Source organism: Cupressus sempervirens, chromosome 5 (genome assembly GCF_028749045.1).
Source record: "Cupressus sempervirens isolate cs-2001-9-10 chromosome 5, ASM2874904v1, whole genome shotgun sequence".
Classification (NCBI taxonomy): Eukaryota; Viridiplantae; Streptophyta; class Pinopsida; order Cupressales; family Cupressaceae; genus Cupressus; species Cupressus sempervirens.
Genome location: NC_143122.1, coordinates 1,036,647,772 through 1,036,667,270, shown reverse-complemented (window position 1 = coordinate 1,036,667,270; position 19,499 = coordinate 1,036,647,772). Strand labels below are relative to the sequence as shown.

At 37.0% G+C, this 19,499-nt stretch overlaps 1 protein-coding gene across 1 annotated transcript in view; it reads right to left on the bottom strand.

Moving 5' to 3' along the window:
- Positions 1–19,284, bottom strand: part of LOC149559473 (DNA-directed RNA polymerases II, IV and V subunit 3-like) — a 29,853-nt gene extending 10,569 nt beyond the window's left edge. The window contains exons 1-2 of the mRNA XM_089833392.1: positions 18,732–19,284; positions 18,353–18,590 (exon numbers count right to left, since the gene is read on the bottom strand). Coding sequence (XP_089689518.1) covers positions 18,353–18,590; positions 18,732–19,180 — 687 coding nt within the window. The 5' untranslated portion in view covers positions 19,181–19,284. The remainder of the gene's footprint in view (positions 1–18,352; positions 18,591–18,731) is intronic.
- Positions 19,285–19,499: the final 215 nt, after the last annotated feature.

Sequence of the window (19,499 nt, the reverse complement as noted above, 5' to 3'; positions counted from 1 at the left end):
CCTTTACCAATTTGTTTCATCATGTTTGGAGGCTTGAGTAGTGGAGAGAAAAAGGGTTCGAAGTTAGGTGATTGCAAGCTATTCAAAGCAGATTTGAGTAGTAGAATTCAAGAGGATTTCAACCGGTTTTGGAAGAAAAATCTCTTTTCCAAGTAAGTTTGCTGAGTTTGTTTCTATACTTTTAAAAAATGCTCTATTGTATTTTTGTTACATGTAAATGAATTCAAATTCATTCCTAACTAGTTAAAAATGATTTTGAATCATTTGAAAGCATTTGAACACTATGTTTGACAATTTTTTGGAATCTATCGCTGTTTTTTTGAAGAATATGTAATTTTTTTTTTAAACAAACCTTAGCAATTTGTGTAGTTAAAGTTTAACTTTGAATAATGTCTAAAAATAATCGAACTAATTTACCTAGTTTATATTTCTAAGTTCTAACTTTGTTTAATTATTTTTCTATAAATTTTAATTTGTCTTTTAAATGTTTATGTGTAACATTAAACAGCATGGTAAGTTCAGAGGAAGTGCGGCCACAAATAGCATGCCCATCTGGATATATACTCAGCCTAGATATGCAAGAGATAAGGTATCAAGGTAAGCCTATGAAGGCTCCAAATGAGGTTGAAAAGGTAATATGCATTCAATATGAAAAAATAATTTTTGGAGGCATAAACCACCTCAAATACCACCTTGCAAACATAAGGAAACAAGATTCAACTCCTTGTGACAATGCAAGTGAAGAAATAAAAAGATTCATTAATGTCCTACTTGCAGCTAGTGAAGAGAGAAAACTGAATACGGAGAAGGGAAGATTAGCTATGAGATCAGCCATAGCAAAATCTCAAGGTGCTACTATTGATGTTGAAGAAGAAGCAGTACTTGAGAATGTAGTGGGATCTTTTCATGCCCCGTGGATCCGCAAACAAGGTGCCTCTTTTACCACTTCCACTCCCTCTTCTACAACACCTAGTTATTCATCACCATCCGCATCAGTGATAGGCAACTAATTTGTGCCCTGGAACAAACCTAGAGTGCAACCATCATTAGAGAGCATTAGATTAAACAAAAAGGTGCATGATATTGCATGCGCTGATTTTTGGTATTTCAATAATATCTCAATGAATGTCACTGAGAGTTCCTATTAGCTGAATTTGGTGACCGCATTGACAGTTTCGGGTAAAGGGTATAAGGCTCCTTACAAGGATTTGAGTGGAAGGTTAGTAACTGTAAATAATTGAAATCCACTTGAGTTCATTTTTATATTTTAAATATTAATTGTTATTTCATATTTATTCCTAACACTTGATTATACTTCAATTTTGTAGGTTGCTTGACAATCCAATTGATAGGGCAAGAGCAAAGGTGGAAGATCAAAAAAAGAGTGGAAGAAGTATGGCTGCACCATTTTATCTAATGGGTGGATAGATGGAAGAAATAGAACCATTATTAATTTTTTGGTTGCTTGCAAAAATGATGTGGAGTTTTGGAAATTTGAATGTTGGAGAATGTTGTCATGGAGATGGGAATAGAGAATGTGGTGCAAATCATCACGTATGCGGCAGTAGGTAATTTTAATTTTTTATGTTGCATATGAATAATGAATCTAATTCTATCGTGTCATTCAATTTAGCTTTGATATAAAATTTGAAAAGTTTGAAACTAATTATTGATTTTTTACTAATAAGGAATTTTGTCCAGGTTAATCAAGGAGAGCCACATTGACCAAGCAAAGAAAGGGTAAGGAAGGTACAACGCTAATAGTTTAATCTTAATTATGAATATTTTATTTCAATTGTGAATATATTTTTATGGATAATTTACACTTATACTTTCATATATATGTATAAGCAGATATGGTGTACTAAGAGAACGATACACACCATTTAATATGGTTAAGTCTTAAGATCAAGAGAGTCCCTTCTTGAGAAGAGAGCAATCTTAATTTGGCTAATGGCTTAAGATCAAGAGAGTCCTTTAAGGTAAGAGACTGATCTTAATGTGTTTAACAACCTAATATCAAGAGAGTCCCTAAGGGAAGTGAGTGAGCTTAATATGGTTCTAGGGCTAGAATATTCCATTGAAAGTAACATATGCATGTGTCATAAGGGCCTTGGATAGAGAATATCTCTTCTATAAAGAACCTTAGAGGGAGCACTTCATAGAAGACAAAGAAGTAACCAAGGATGGTACTAGAGTTGATGATATATCATTTAGGACCAAACAATCCTAAGGAGGGTTATTGAGTCAGACGTGGAGATGTCTTTAAGGTTGGGGTTAATATAGAGGGTAGAATAATATAGTTAGATTTATTATTGTTTAAATCCCAACATTTGTTTTGCAGGTATTTCTTGTACCAAACTAATCCTAATAGTGGGGACATTACAGTTAGGTAGAATCCTCCGAGAGAGGCACCTTCCACTTTTTTGGTCACCTTGTGCAGCACATGTCCTTGACTTTCTTTTGGAGGACACAGGAAAACTTGATTGGGTGACTCCAGTTCTGGAAGATGCAAGGCGAGTCACCAAGTTTATCTATAATCACCCATGGGTTCTAAGTTTGATGATAAAGATCACTAAAGACAAAGATTTGGTGAGACTCGTTGTCACCAGGTTTGCAATGATGTTCTTGACATTGCAAAGTATCATCGACACAATATTGCTTTGAAACAAATGTTTGTGTCCTAATTGGGTTGCTTCACCTTACCCAAAGAAGGTTAAAGGAGAGGTTGTGGCATGGATAGTCTTTGACCAAAGTTTTTTAGAAAAAGGCTACGGATATTGTGAAGGGAACTTGAAAACGTTACTTTTTTAATTGTTTTTGAAAGCTGATTCAATTTCCATTATTAATTTGTAACTTACCATGTTAGTAACTAATTTGTATTTTTCAAATTTCAATTATAGATGTCTGAGCCCTTGGTTAGAGTCTTGCACCTAGTTGATGGGCAACAATCCCCAATGGGATGGCTTTGTGAGGCCATGGATGTCTGTTAGAAACTTCTACTATGGGGATAGACTCAAATTTGATCCCATTTGGAGAAATATTTGATAGGAGGTGGAAGATTATGTTCCACCAACCCATTCATGTGGTAGGCTACTTCCTCAACCCATGTTTAAGGTACTATGATTTTGCCTGAGATTTTACTAAGACTTCATTTTACTTTATTTTTTAGGTTGTGTACTAAGACTTGATTTCATTTTTTGTTTGTTTTAGACATGATGATTCGTAGGGTCTCTTTGTATGCATTGACAAGATGATATCTAATGTCGTGTAGAGAGTCTCACCTTGTTGTGACCGAACAACAAAAGTACGTCAAATCAAAGGGTAATTTGTTCTCTTCTGAGCTACCAAAAAGAGCAAGACGCACTCAAACCCCAAGTAAACCGTTAAAGTTTAAACTTCAAAACATTTGCAATTTGATAAGTTATGTTTAATGATTCTATTTTTTCATTGCTTTATAACTTATTATATTTTGTGTTTCTGATGCCTAGTGGGCATCTTGGGGTGGGCAATACCCCCAATTTAAAGCAATTTGGTCTCAGAGTCTTGTGTCAGCCTTGTAGCACATCTCACTGTGAGGGTGATTGGAGCTTATTTGAGTCCATCCACACAAAGAAAGGAAACAAAGTGACTCAAAAATGGCTCAATGACCTTGTGCAATATAATCTTAAGTTGCACATAAAAAAGGCAGGGTGTTTAGTACCTGTTCCACTTGATCTGGATGATACAAATACTTATTCTGATTGAACAACATAGAAGCTAGGTCCATTGTTTTTAGTAGATGACATGGTTGATTTGGAGAGATAGGCCATGGAACAGGGGGCTAGGATTAGATTTCACATTGGGCGACATTGAGGACAAGGATGATGAGGAGTCATTACCAGTGCCACAAGTAGGAGGAGATACATCCACGACAAAAAGCAAGTCAGTAAGGATGCCAAGCAAGGAGGCACAAGCACAGACTTCACAATCACACCCAGTGAAGGGCTCCTCTTCTAGGCCTAGACCCCCTCTCTTTTCTACTAATAGAGCTGGGAAGAGGTAGATGTGATTGTAATTATGTATTTACTTCTAGTTTGAGAGAAACTATTTACTAATTTGCTTTCCGCTATCAACATTTCGCATGAGAATGAGATGCATTTATGTATATGCAAACTCTGCTTGTTTCTTTTTTGTGTTCTCTTTAAGTAACTCATTACATTGTGTTCTCTTTAATTTACTCATTACATGCATCTTCTCATTGAATTTTGCAAAAAAAAATGTTTTTTTAATTAAATTTATGTTTTTTTTTTTGGTACCCGGCTTTTTAAAAAAAATGTTAGTGTAGTTTTTTATTTCCTAGTAGGTTATTTATTTTTCACTATATTGCTAAGATTTTCCTACACTTTTAATAATCTCACTTAGGTTAATAAAGCATGTCTTATTAGGTGAATGGTTGCGAGGTGTCACCTTCCTACATGTGAGCATCCATTAGCTATCGTGGGAAAATACTTTGCTATCTTTAGTCCAATAGATGGTTGCTCCTCATTGATCGATGTTGCCACCTCCTCCCTCTTCCTAGCCTATATAAGCATGCTACTTGACTTGTATTTGCATCTTTTGTTTTTGCATCCTCTTAATGCTATTTTGCTTCTAGCATTTGCATTACTCTCTTGGAGACTAACTCTATGTTGCTATTTTGATTTTGTATCATTTGCATTCATAGTTTAGATATCTATCCTTTGCACTAGTTTTCTGGGTTATTAATCTTTTCAGATTGTAACATGGTATCAAAGTCATTCTATGTGCAAGAATAGATTTTAGTTTCCTTATTTGAGAGATTCGAGGGGAGCTAATAAATCTTATGGTAGGTTGTCATGTCTCCTTTTCAAATAATTAAAAATAATAATCTTTTCTAAGGCAGGCAGGCTCAAAAAGGTGAAGTTTTGGAAAAAGGGGATAATCTTTGGAAGCTAATGGACTAATAAATGAAAATTATTATTAAAATATGTTTTATTAACCCCTCTTGGACGTGAGTTAGGGTTATGCCCTCTTTTAAGGGGTTTGGAGGCATTTTGGGCTCATTCCAGAACTTGATTTTTGCGCATTGCATTGTTATTCTTCAGAGGCTGCCAACCCTGTGAAGAAGGAGACCCAAGAACGGGAAAGCTACAGCCGTACCCCTCTCCATTGGTAGTCGAAAATTTGAATGCAATTTTCAAATGCCTCGTTCTTGCTCATACGGACTCCGACTTTGACAATTCTTGTTATGATCTTGGCTATTTTTTTGTGCTCTATCCACTAGTGTAGTCATTTTTTGACTTTCATGCATAAATTTTTCAAAAACTGCAGATTCTCGGCCGTGTCTTTGCACAGTTCTCGTTTTGGAAACTTCGGAGGATCATAACTTTCTCATACGACCTCATATTGAAGTGATTTTTTTTTTAAAGTGCATGATTTTTCGAGTAGATCGCAGTCGTGCTATTTGTTTCCTTAAGTATTCTACCCAAGTTTCACTTTCAAAATATGCTCTTCGTGAAGATTTTTGTAATGCATTGAAATCAAGACCATTTAGTATTTCTTGCAAGTGGTAGTTGTAAATGCACTAAAATAAAGTGCCAAATCATATTTCTTTGAGGGGGTTCTTTAATTGAGTAAAAAGGTGGGGGCATTGTAATGGCTAGGTTCTCTTCTTTTTAGCATTTCTTCTCTGCATTTCTTCATCATGGATCAAACAAATATGCCTATCCTAACTCCATACAATTACTTTGAGTGGAAATCACGCATGACAATTCACTTAAGGAAAGTTGGATTAAATAGGATAACTATGGGACTTGAAACTGAACCTGATAAAGATGAAGATAAGCCTAAGTGGTTTAACAAATGTGATGAGGCATATGGAACATTGTGTTTGTCTGTTTCTCCTGACTTGCTATTTCACATTGAGTCTTTGGATACACCAAATGAAATATGGAGAGTGCTAGAAACAATATTTGGCACACAAGATTCAATGAGGGGTCATATGTTGGAAAATGAACTAACTTGTTTAAGTCCAGGCAATTTCAACACAATCCAAGATTTCTTCACCAAATTGAAATCACTAAGGCTGCAATTAAAACAATGTGGAATTGAAAAGAAAGATGAACAACTGATTCTTAGTATTCTCTCTAAGCTAAGTTCAAAATATTATGTGTTTGTCTCTACCTTCTATGCTACTAAGGGTGCACTTGGTACTCAATTCATCATGCCATCTTTAGATGATTTTGCTGTCAATCTCACTCGAGAACAGGACAAGCTAATTCAGATGGGCACTCTTAAGTCCTCTAAGTTGCATGTCTTCGCTACCAACCAAGGCACAAAAGAACAGAAAAGACAAAGTAGTAACAACAATCGTAAGGATGAGAAACAAAATAATAGCAAGGAAAAGAAGGATCAGATACCGTTTGCTTCAAAAGCAACTATTGATACCTCATCTTCCAAGGGCGATAAGCCTAAGAAAGAAAAGGTCAAATGTGCCTATTGTAAAAAAACCCGCTCATGATGAACATAAATGTTTGAAGAAACAAATTGATCACTTGACATACATTCTTGAGAAGAATAATATCAGTGTTCCTAAGTCTATCAAACAAAGTTCTAATGAAGGGTCGAACAAGGAAAAAGAAAACAGCAAGGGGAAAGGAAAGGGCAAGGCCCTTGTTGCAGTTGCTTCCTCACAATCCACTTGGGTTCTTGATTCGGGTGCTTCGCACCACATGGCTTCATCTAGGGAAGAACTTGCATCTTTGGAGTTGTGTACTATGCCTTCTATTTTGATGGGTGTTGACACTCCTATTGAGGTTTGTGGGAGAGGGTCTGTTGATGTGGGGGATGGCACATTCCATGATGTTCTTTGTGTACCCTCATTATCAACTAATCTCCTATCAGTATACCAGAGCACTCACACAGGTTCAGGCAAGCGGGTTGAGTTCACTCCTGATTCAGTGGAGATACGTGAGTTGCATAGTGATTCTAAAGTTGCAGTTGGGAGAGCAGATCATCAGTCACAACTCTATCTATTTTCTCACTTTGTTCCTGATCCTCCTTCGTCTGTTTTGCTCACTCACTCTAATGATGAGTAAATTATGGCATGAGCGGTTTGGCCATCTTAACTTCCGCTATTTGCATCAGCTCAACCAGCAAAGCATGGTTACAGGGTTGCCTTCGGTTCAATTCTCAGGTGATGTTTGCCAAGGTTGCATTCTTGGTAAGCATCCTAAGGAAAAGTTTGACAAAAGTAAGGCATGGAGAGCTTCACAGATACTAGAGTTAGTTCACATTGATTTGCCTGGTCCATTTCAGCATCCTCCTTTTAGCAAGGCCCGATATGTCCTCACATTCATTGATGACTTTTCTCGATATACTTGGGTGTACTTTCTCAAACAAAAGTCAGAAGTATTTTATCATTTTCGAGGCTTCAAAATTTTTGTAGACAAGCAATCCAGGAAAGCCATCAAAGTTTTGCGCACAGACAATGGTGGTGAGTATGTCAATCATCGGTTTGAAAGATTTTGCACTTCAAAGGGGATCAATTTACAACATTCAGTTCCATACAATCCTCAGCAGAACGGTGTTGCAGAATGGAAGAATAGATCCTTGAAGGAAATGGCAAACTGTATGATTCACTCTAGATCTCTTGCACCATAGTATTGAGCAGAGGCCATTAACTGTGCTTGTTATATAAAGAACTGTGTTCCTCACCAAGCCTTGAAGGGAGTTACTCTTTTTGAAGCTTGGAGCAATCGAAAACTATCAATTGAGCACTTTCGAGTTTTTGGCTCTCCTACATGGGCCCACATTCTTGCAAAGAAACACAAGGCCTTGGATCGACAGAGTAGACCTTGCATATTTCTAGGTTATCCTGATGGTGTGAAGGGTTATCGATTGCTCCACCCTACTACACATGAGTTGTTCACTGAGAGGAGTGTTCAGTTTGAGGAGGGATCTTCAAGCTCACTTTCTATCACTTCTCCAACTCCTTCTACTTTGACATTGGAGTCACTTGGAATACATGACAAATCTTCTGATGAGTCAAATTCACCTGATCAGTCTTCTACCTCCACTTCCGATGCTAAGAGTGATTCAGAGAACTCACCTCCTTCCTCTCCTAGTCATTATTCAAAGGTTAATGATTCCACTCCAGATTCTCCATCTTCCGATCCACTTTGGGCTAGACAGGCCTTGCAGTCTGCAGGTGATTGGGTTGGGGATCCATTAGACACCAGGCGGGCTCGTTTACAATTCCAGGATGCTCCACATGTCTTCATCGCTATTGCCTCAGATCCACTGTCCTTTCATGAGGCTTCTGGTATTCCTAAGTGGGATGCAGCTATGTAGGAAGAGTATAGTTCCTTGATGAGGAACCACACTTGGGATCTTGTCCCTCTTCCTAAGGGAAGAAAACTCGTTCGATGTAAGTGGATCTATTGGACAAAATTTGCAGCAAATGGGTCAGTTGACAAACACAAGGCTCGCTTGGTTGCCAAAGGATTCTCCCAGGTTCCTGGGATTGACTACTCTAAGACTTTTGCACCAGTTGCCCGAATGAATTCCATTCGACTTGTTCTTGCCATTGCTACAGCTAATTGTTGGGAAGTACATTAGATGGATGTGAAGAATGCTTTTCTTCACGGTGACCTTCATGAGATCTACATGGAGCAGCCACAAGGCTTCCTTCAAGATTCTTCACTTGTGTGCCATCTTCGAAAGTCTCTATATGGCCTCAAACAGACTCCTCGAGCCTAGTATGCCAAGATGGACTCCTTCCTTCTATCAGTTGGGTTCACTCGGTGTCATTCTAATCCTAATGTCTACATTCTGCAACAAGTTGATTCACTTCTATTTTTGGTTTTGTATGTTGATGACTTATTGATCACAAGAAGTTCTTCACCCACCATTAAGGCTGTCAAAGTGGCCCTTCAGGACAGCTTTTTGATGACTGACTTGGGCTTGTTGCATTACTTTCTCGGGATTTAGATCTTTTAGTCTCCTTCCAAGTTCACCATCACACAGTCCAAGTATGCTCTAGATTTACTCTTGAGGTTTCATATGGCTGATTGTAAGCTTGCTCCGACTCTCTTCCTTTCTGGAGTCAAACTTGAGGCTCAGTGTTGTTCTCCACTTGTTGATGGCACTTTGTACCGCCAACTTGTTGGGAATCTCATTTCTCTGACTCATATGAGACCCGACATCTCATATGATGTAGGCATGGTCTCTCGATTCATGCAAGAGCCTCATGAGCTGCACTAGAAAGCAGCCAAGCGAATCCTTCACTACATTCAAGGTTCTCACAGTTGTGGGATTCACTACGCAGCAAGTATTGAGCTTGATTTGGTGGGCTACACAGATTCAGATTGGATAGGTGATTCTCAGGATCGTAAGTCTACTTCAAATTACAACTTCTCACTTGGTTCAGGTCTTGTTTGTTTGTCGAGCAAAAAGCAGTCTGCTATTGCTCTATATTCCATTGAGGCTGAGTATCAGGGGGCTGTAAATGCTACCACTGAGGCCATTTGGCTTCAACATCTTCTGATTGAGTTTGGGATCCAGATTAGACGGCCCTCAGTCATATTTTGTGACAACCAGAGTGCCATTCAGATCTCATGGAATCCAGTCCATCATTAGCGGACCAAACACATAGAGGTCCACATGAACCACATTCAGGAGCTCATCCATAGTCACGTCATCGACCTTCGCTATTGTCCGACTTCCGAGCAGGTTGTTGATATCTTCATCAAACCCTTCACTGAGAGCAAGTTCCTTCATTTGCGAGCTTTGCTGGGGTGCGGGATGCTTCATCTTTTAGGGGGGCCTCTTCCTCTCACTCGGAGTCCTGACTTTTTTTGGGGGGTCTCCTTTCTCTCTCTTTTGGGGGAATTTTATGTACATGGGTACCTCATCAAACTTGACTTGTCGAGACCCATTTCTACATCCACCTAAGCTTCGCTTATGGGGGGGTGTTAGTGTAGTTTTTTATTTCCTAGTAGGTTATTTATTTTTCCCTATATTGCTAGGTTTTTCCTACATTTTAATAATCTCACTTAGGTTAATAAAGCATGTCTTATTAGGTGAATGGTTGTGAGGTGTCATCTTCCTACATGTGAGCATCCATTAGCTATCTTGGGAAGATACTTTGCTATCTTTAGTCCAATAGATGGTTGTTCCTCATTGGTCGATGTTGCCACCTCCTCCCTCTTCTTAGCCTGTATAAGCATGCTACCTTGCTTGTATTTGCATCTCTTGTTTTTGCATTCTCTTAATGCTATTTTGCTTCTAGCATTTGCATTACTCTCTTGGAGACTAACTCTATGTTGCTATTTTGATTTTGTATCATTTGCATTCATAGTTTGGATATTTATCCTTTGCACTAGTTTTCTAGGTTATTAATTTTTTCATATTCTAACAAAAAAATGGTGAAGTTTTTTCCGATTTTTTTTGGGACTTGGCAAGTTGTTGTCTAGTGAGAGTTTTCCAACTATGATTCCAATCAAATAACCCTTTTGGAGATTTTCCCATCTTCTAGGCAAAGGAGAAAAATGAAAAGAAGTTGATATCTTCTAGAGTTCAGGGGGTGGTAAATTTCCAAATTCTATACCCAATCAATCTTTTGATCTAAAATGGCAGTGAATTTATACCTTAGGGGACACATTAATTCATTATGGGCCTGACAAAAAAAAGATGTGGAGAAAAGAAATAGGATGACTATAGAATAAGCACGTTGAAAGTAATAGTAGTTCTGAAAAATATATTAGATTGAGGTTGTCTATAGTATTGTTTATTTACTCAATAGGGATCCTTCAAAGGCACTTAACGCCTTGACACAAAAACAAACTTTGAAAGGTAGAAGACAGGTATCTTCTATATTGTGGTTAAGTTTCCACCAGAAAGAATTAGTTTTACAAAGTTCAATAATTCGATGCAAGTAGGTAAGCGCTTAAGTAATTATTTATTTTCAAAGGTTTAATAATTTTGCCTAGTTATTATCAAATTTTACCCAGAATTTTCTAGCGTTCTAAGTTTTCATAAATTCTTAAGAAATTATTTATATTCAAATGTTTGATTATTTTGCCAAGTTATTGCCAATTTTTCCACCGACTTTTGCAAAGTCCTAATTTTTTTAATTTTGGGTTGACCGCATTATTCTCGAGTCCAAGTTTTCCAACTATGGATTTTACCACATATTTATATAATGTTAAAAATTTAGTGTGATGACTGAAAATACTGTATAGAGTTTGAAACTGAATTATGTTCTTTGAGATTTGGGTGGTAATTTTTTGGCAAAATTGCAGGTGGAGCACTGGAAGGGACATTACATTGACCAATAAGTACAATTAAGATATGACTGAAGATGAAAATTGATTAAGATTGACCCAAGAAATAATAAATACATTTTGACCATTAATAAACATCCATTTTGATCACATGATTAAAGGAAATTCGCACAATCATGTATTATATATCCACTTATATTAATGAAATTGTGATGTTGCCCATCTCTTTCCATCTGCAAAACTAACAAAAATGACAAGTCATTGATTTTATGGAGTGTTCTACTTTTGGAGGGGACTTTGTTGGCGTACGGTTTGATATGAGTATGTCATATAGTATAGATGTTTGGGCGCATGGTAGTAGTAGATGACCTCTAATTGCCTGTACGGTAGGGATGTGGGGTATGCTATCGTTTATATGGTAGGGGTACAATTGGGGGGGAAGGTCGTACGGTGAAAAGACTAGAGAATGCACAGTACTGAATGGTCTATATGATGATATCAAGAAGTTGTACGATGATATTAGGAGCCCATATAGTGAAGGTCAAGGAGGATGTACGGAATTTCCCATGTGTTTGTACAGTGGTAGTGGAGGGGTGTAGGGAATTGAGGTGTCAAGATGGTGTATAGGGGAGTCTTAGACAACAAAGAGAGTGAGTTGGAGGGGTCGTACGGTAGCAGCGATGACGTGTACGATGGGAATGAGAGAGATAGGAGTGGTCGTATGGTGACCTTGGCAATGAAGAGTGTGGTGAAGAGGAATGGAGGCGTGCAAGCTACGCGAAGAGTGAATTAACAATAAGAACTACTTGCCAATAATGATAATGCAAATCATAGTTATGCAATTAACATGAAATGAAAAATAAAAACTCACATATGCTAGAAGTGCAGCTCCAATCACAAAATATAATTGTAAGCAAAGATGTGCTTCGAACGTGCCAGATCCGAAGCAAGGCAATACACAAATGGAATAGGGTGAGGGTTGAATCCCACCGAAATCGGAGAAGCCAAGAAGGGAAGATCTTCCACTTCCGAAATGGTGAACAATATATAACTCCAACAAAAATTCATAGTATGAAGAGAATAATCCAAAAAGCATCCCAACTACTACAAACATGTGCTTGAATACCCTTCAAAGGAACTCCCAAGGGTTTACAAAGATAACCGACGGCCACACCTATGAAAACAATTAAATAAAAATTGGTCTGAGATATACTATATCCTTCGGCCCATAAACAATGATTTGATTATTTATTTATTTTATGACAGGAACATTACACTTTACATCCTTTTCTACATGCAAGTTTGATATCAATAAAGCAGCCAAAAAGGTACGAAAGGACTTACACGGTCATGCTCAGCACATTCAATGTAACATTAATGTATAGAAATTTAACAATACGTCTGATTCTAAAATTAAAATGCCTCTTGTTGAGGATGTTGTTAGACTACATGAACATCAAAGAATGGGCTCGAGTGGTTCTATTTTACCATAGGAGGAACTATAATAGCAGAAAATATCCAAATCAAACAAGAAACCATGTTTTCTCACTTGTTTTCCTACAACATAATTATAAGGCTCGTCTGTTTGGAGAAAGTGAATCTCATACTCAACTTCAGTTGACCCCAATTTCAAAATTGTTTGTAAGGTTCCATGAACTTTTAGAGCATCTGTTTGTAAAGAACACTACCTCAATTATCTTTGAATTTTAATTTTCAAAGATCAACAATTTGTATGGTTTATCTAAGTAGGATAAGGTGATTAGGAACAAGTATGTATATGTAATTATATTTGATGTGGAATCTTGTATTTATATTTCATGTTAAACACCTAACCGTAATAGAAAAAGGGATGATCTTATGAATTATTTGCAAGATCCAAGATCATCCCAAAAAGGTACATCACACCAAGATAAACAGTTCTGTAGGAATATCCTCGAAGAAAAAATGCAACTAGGGTTAAAGCCAAATATATACTTCTAAGACTAGACCAAGCATAGAACTTGTATGTTACAAATCCATAAACAATTTGCCACTTTTGTGTGTGTGTGTGTGTGCACGTGTGTGTGTGAGAGAGAGAGAGAAGTGCAATGGTAAACATCTACAGGTATGTCTTGAACAACTTGGTGAATAGATTCATTTCAACTTCAACTTTATGAAAAGAAACACAAAATTAAAGTATCTATGAATTTGTAAAAGGGAATCTTCATTTCTAATCATGGGGAACATGACTGTTCAACCCTAGAAAATGGATTAAAGGAATCTTGATGATTAATAGTTTAAGACTTCCACAATAAGGTTCTTAAAAATGAAATGTGAATCAGAGATTTGAAACCACCTACACTTTTCCTCAACCTACATAATCCATCATCAAGATGAGAATGATGATGAATAAGGCAAAGTAAATATATCAATGAAAGGAAACGTAAAAACTTGTTCAGCTAAATACATAGGTTCATTTGAACTTTACAAAAAGAAACACAAAATTAAAGAACCTATGAAATTGTAAAAGGGAATCTTCATCTCTAATCATAAGCAGCATAACTATTCAACCCTAGGAAAAAGGATTAAAGGAATCTTAATGATTAATAGTTTAAAACATCAAAATGTGAAACAAATATTTGAAACCACCTACACTTTCCCTCAACCTACATAATCCATCATCAAGATGAGAATGATGATGAATAAGGCAAAGTAAATGTATGGAAACACAAAAACTTGAGCAGCTTAATATATAGATTCATTTCAGCCTTAAGAGAAGAAACACATAATTAAAGAACCTCTGAAATTGTAAAAGGGAATCTTTATCTCTAATCTTGGGGAGCTTGACTATTAAACCTTAGAAAAGAGGATTGAAGGAATCTTTTTAAAACTTTGAAATCTGATCCAGATATTCAACATGCATAATCCGTCATCAAAATGAGAATGATGATGAATAAGGAAAAATAAATGTAATCAATGAGAACTCCTAGGCATTCTTACAATATCAAGATTATCAAATTATTAACTTATGATTCAAAAAAATAAGCTGAAGTAACTAGATCACTGAGGTCGTGGCATTCAAGCTCCCTAGAGTGTTGGTGAGAACTTTACTGAAAATCGCTAAGATAAGCTAGAATAACTTAGAAGCCTAAATATAAGAAATTGAAGTCTCCATGAATCACTAATCATCCCAAAAATCAGTATTTCTCCCTTTGTATACATTCCAAAAAATCCTGTCCTTAAATAAGGCATTTTGCCATCTTATACTTTCCTAGATAACCAGATCTCTAAGGAGATTATTGTGGGATAAGATACAACTACAGTCAAAACCAGATAAATATTTCTCTTAGAGAACAACTCAAATTGAAAGCTTATTTGTTACAAAGCCCCGTAACTAGTTTTGTCATTAATGCATTGTTACAGGGACAGGGAGACAGACAGAGCTCACGTGCAATGGTATATTAATATCTAGGTCTTGAACAACTTTTATGTATTCATTTAAACTTAATTTAATGGAACACTAACTCAAAACACCTATGAGTTTGTAAAAGGGAATCTTCATTCTAATCATGGGGAACATAACTATTCAACCTTCGAAAAAAGATGTAAAGGAATCTTGACAATTGACATTTTATGGCTTCCCCAAAAAGGTTCCAGGAAATGATGTGTAAACCAGATATTTAAAACCACTGTCGTGCCCCAAAATAAAATACAGTATTAAAATCACATGACACTTGAATATTACTCTCACATGAAAATTGCAGCATCAAAAACTCCAAATCATTGGCTTTAAAATTGTGCAAAGGAAATACAAAGAGCAGTGACCAGCTAATATGTTTGGACTAACTTTAGAATTTAAATTTAATTTAATATGAGTGATAATTCCTTAAAAAGCCTTCAACTAAAAATAATTTTAGAATTGAGATGGTAATTAGGGATGGAATGTTGCATTCTTTCAAGGGGGAATAATGGTGAAAGATTGTGACTCCTTAAAATGGAAGCAATTGCAAAAATTTGTACCCTTTCAAGACAAAATGGTATGACCTTATCCAATGTGGAGGATATAAAAGCAAGGAAGCTTCATTTGTAGAAGGCATCCATGAACTATCAAAATTCAAATAATCAAAAGATAAGCAAAGTGAGAAATAAATTAAGATTAAAACTAAGAGCAGAAAATAATTATATTATAGCAGCAATCAGATCAAAGATACATCTATGAATATGTGTTAGAATTAGAGATAAACATTAGTAATTATAAATTTATTCTCCTAAGAAAAATCATATATGACTTATGAGTCAGTAAGGATAAATGATTGGGAGGGCAGAGATGGGTTTCCCCTATAAGTAAGTCATCCCATGTTGGATGGAGAAAGTTCCTGCCACTTGTGAGCCAAGAGGTATTATATTACCCACTATGCAAGAAAATTAAAAAAGGGATAATCCAGGGATGTTGACAAGACTAAGACAAAAACTGGAGGCCTATCACCATATTGAATATCTCTTACAAATTACTATACAAGATCATAGTTATGAGGTTAATTGAAACTCTTCCTAAGTTTATTTACAATGTACAAACTGAATTCATTAAAGGGAGATATATCATAGAGAATCTGATTACAAGCTGCAAAGCAATGGAGTCAGCCAAATGCTCAAAGCAAAAAGCTGCTTTGCTCTTGCAAGATTTTGAGAAGTCATGTGATAGGGTGGAATGGCTTCTTCTAATGATGACCTTGGAACTGTATTCCCGAGGAACTATGTAATATGGTCAATACTCTACTATGTGATGCAATGGCCCAAATTGATGTAAATGGCGCCCTATCTGAGACCTTTGTGCTGGAAAGATCCATAAGACAAGGGAGCCCTCTAGCACCTGCCTTATTTATTATTACATCTGATGCTATCCACTATCTGCTAGGAGAGGCACAACCTGTCCAAAAAATTAAATGTTTAGTACCCCACGATGAGAAGGATCTAATTAGCATCCAATTTGCAGATGATCTTGAAGAAGAAATGTGTTTAACCTCGTTCAGAAACTTGATTTATTTTGCCTTGCCTCTAGAGCCAAGGTGCCATTATAAAATCCATTATGCTAGGGTGGAAGCATAAAACCTCCAACATGTTTCAATAAAATTGACCTTCAAATTGGTTGATCCTAATAAGCTTGTAAGATACCTTGGGGTGACATTTGCTATCAATACAAACTTGAAAAATATATGTTTATGGATTAAGAATAAGATTTAAAACAAAACTTGTTGGATGGAACGAGCAATAACTCTTTCTTGGGGCAATTGCAAATATGTGAAAAAGTTATGTCCTTGTACAGTTTATACCATGCTTCAGTCTACCTCTTTATATTTATCAGGTAAGTGATATTCAGAAGAACATTAGAAGTTTCACGTGGTGTGATGGCAAAGGTACGAGGGGAAAAAATTATGTCAAGTGGAAGTTGTGTGGTATGGACAAGGGGCACAGGGGCCTAAGTCTTGAAGACTTGAAGTTGCATGTCATTGCCCTCTCTGTTAAATTGATTATTAAGGCCCCTGAGCAAGATAGTCCCCGAAAACTATAGGTAAGGAGTAATATCTTGCTGGGTCTACCCAAGCATATGCCATGAAATAGAAAGATCTACCATTTTGTAACATCCTCATTAGCAAGCATAGTATTTTCACTCCAGGTTCTGTAATCTTTAATAGCCTATGGAAGGCTTGGGAACTGGTTAAACATAAGGTTATAAATTGTCATTTACTGCAAAACAATGATGAGGCTATGTAGGGACATAGGTTCATTTGGTGGAACACTGAGCATAAAGGTAAGCCCCTTGCTCTCATCCAGGAGTGTTCAGCCAAGAGCTGGAACAGAAAGGAATTCAATGCTTCAATAATATTATTAATAATGGTCATTTGATTGATTGACCATCCCTTGGCCAGATGCATGATCTGCCACAGTCTAATTGGAGAACATTTTACTTTATGGGGTAAGCCTGCAAGGGTTGCCAAATGACTAGCGATTACATTAATGATTTTTGAACTCCTAGCTTCTGGTTTAGATTGTGAGTTTTTTTAACATCAACATTTTGGATCACACTCTGTGATCCATCATCAAGATGCATGTAAGCAAGAGATGAAAAACATTAATGATACTAATCAGTATAAGGAGTTCAAATGGAATGAAAGTATTTTATTATGCAATACTAAAACTAAACTTATTTATAAAGCACTTGTTAATAAAGTCTCTGACTACTTGAATACTAAAAAGGAATGTTGGGTTAGATGCTAAAAAATGTCATAAATGTTTCAAAATGATCTGATTCAATATTCTAGAGGCTAGAAAGGCATGTTTTAGATGGGCTTTTACCTTACAGCACTAACCTTATAAGCTGAAAAGTACTAACATTGATGTGTGCTCCATTTGCAGAAAACCAAAAACTATCAGGCATATATATTTTGAGTGTTTATGCACAAATGGGATTTGGAATCTGTTCTGTGCAAACTGAAAATCTAAGATACTAATAATGAAATAACTGGTATGAAATTCTTACTGATTTTATTTGCGATATTGAAAAAATGTATAGTAGTTGTTACTCTCTTTTAACACGTGGCAAGGCAGTGTACAGTTGTGTCAAAGCTTGAAAAGTGGAGTAAGGTTTTGTGATAGCAGAAGGGGCAAAATATATACTTGTAATATCTGTTTTTGATGGCATAAGGAGTGTTGTTCACTTTAATCGAACTTTTCTTTTTGTTTGATGATTTCTCTAGCTTTACTTCATGAGTTGGTTGTCTTTCCTATCATTTATTTCCACATATATGTGTGAAGATATCTAATACAATCAGTCATTTATTTCCACATATGTGTAAAGATATCTATGTTTTCGTGATTTTGACGGGGCAGTATATCCGTGACACTCATGGTTAAGTGGTCCAAAAGAACTTGTTAAGATGTTCATAGGAGCTCTTTTCATTGAACATTCGTTTCCTCAAAGCAAAGGAAGGAATATCTTCTCAGCTGAGCAATAAAGCACTGAAAACTGCCTCTAATGTGCCTACTTTCAAGGCCTTAAGTAGTGATAAGAAGCAGACAACGTAACAAACCTGATTGGTATCTTCATCAATTTTAAAAACCTTTGTGGGACTGCTATCAACCCAGTCTCGCTTCTCCTCAAGGGTTAGGCTCTCCATCAAATTCTCATTGATATGAATATCAGGTTCGTACATAAAAGTGACCGTTGCAGCTGGTGACCATTTGGCATGGTCCTTACCGATACCCTTCCTGGCTATGGCTCGAAGCTTCAACTCCTGACCGCGTCGAAGTTTAACTATGATTATGCCCCTGCGCAGAAATTAGCAATAAGCCACAATCATCCCGTCCCCATTACAGAGCACAAATACAGTAGAGAAGACTAACCCCAAAAAAACTCTATCCCTGACCCTCAAATGAAGTAAAAATTAAAACCCAAAACATTTTGCAGACCTCTGTTCGGTCGGATCGTAGTCACTGGCAGAGCGATTAGCTGCGTCAACAGGAATAACTCGATCATCAGACGAGACGAGGTCCAAGCTGGTGACATCGAGGGTTTGGTCGCCATCACATTTGGCATGGAGGTGGAATTCGACAGAGCAGTTCTCGCATTGCGCATCGCCGTCACACTGATCGCAGTCGCGCGCAAAGCTCATCTCGATTGCGCGCTTGGAAGTGAGTGGGATGAGGCCCAACCTGTGCGCGATGAATTCGTCATTGAGCACCGACGAATTGTTCTCGATTTCCACCAGATCTATGGCTATAGTCGGCACCTCTGCGATCATCACTCGCCGCAGGGCATTCGCGATGCTCACGTCTGTGTTCCGCAGCTCGAACTTCAAATACTCGTCTTTTACCTCGCGGATTTTGACGTTCGGAAACCGCTGATACGACATCTCCATCTTCCCCGTCTCCTCAGCTCAACTCACAGCTCCCTCCTCATGTTTTTCCTATTGAGCTCAACTGAAAGCTCCCTCTCGATGTATGCTATTCTTGGTATGGTTATACATCTACATGTACACCTATATACATGTTTTTATATTAAATCTTTGTGTGCAAATATGCACATAAGTCAAGTGATAAAGAACTCCATGTTTATTAGTTCCTGCCGAATGGCAGTATACTATAGCAACCGGGTTGCTGTTATTTCTCCACTAATGTTATTAATGGGAGAACTTTATTTTTTCCCCACGACCTATTTTGCTATGTTTTGCTTTTTTT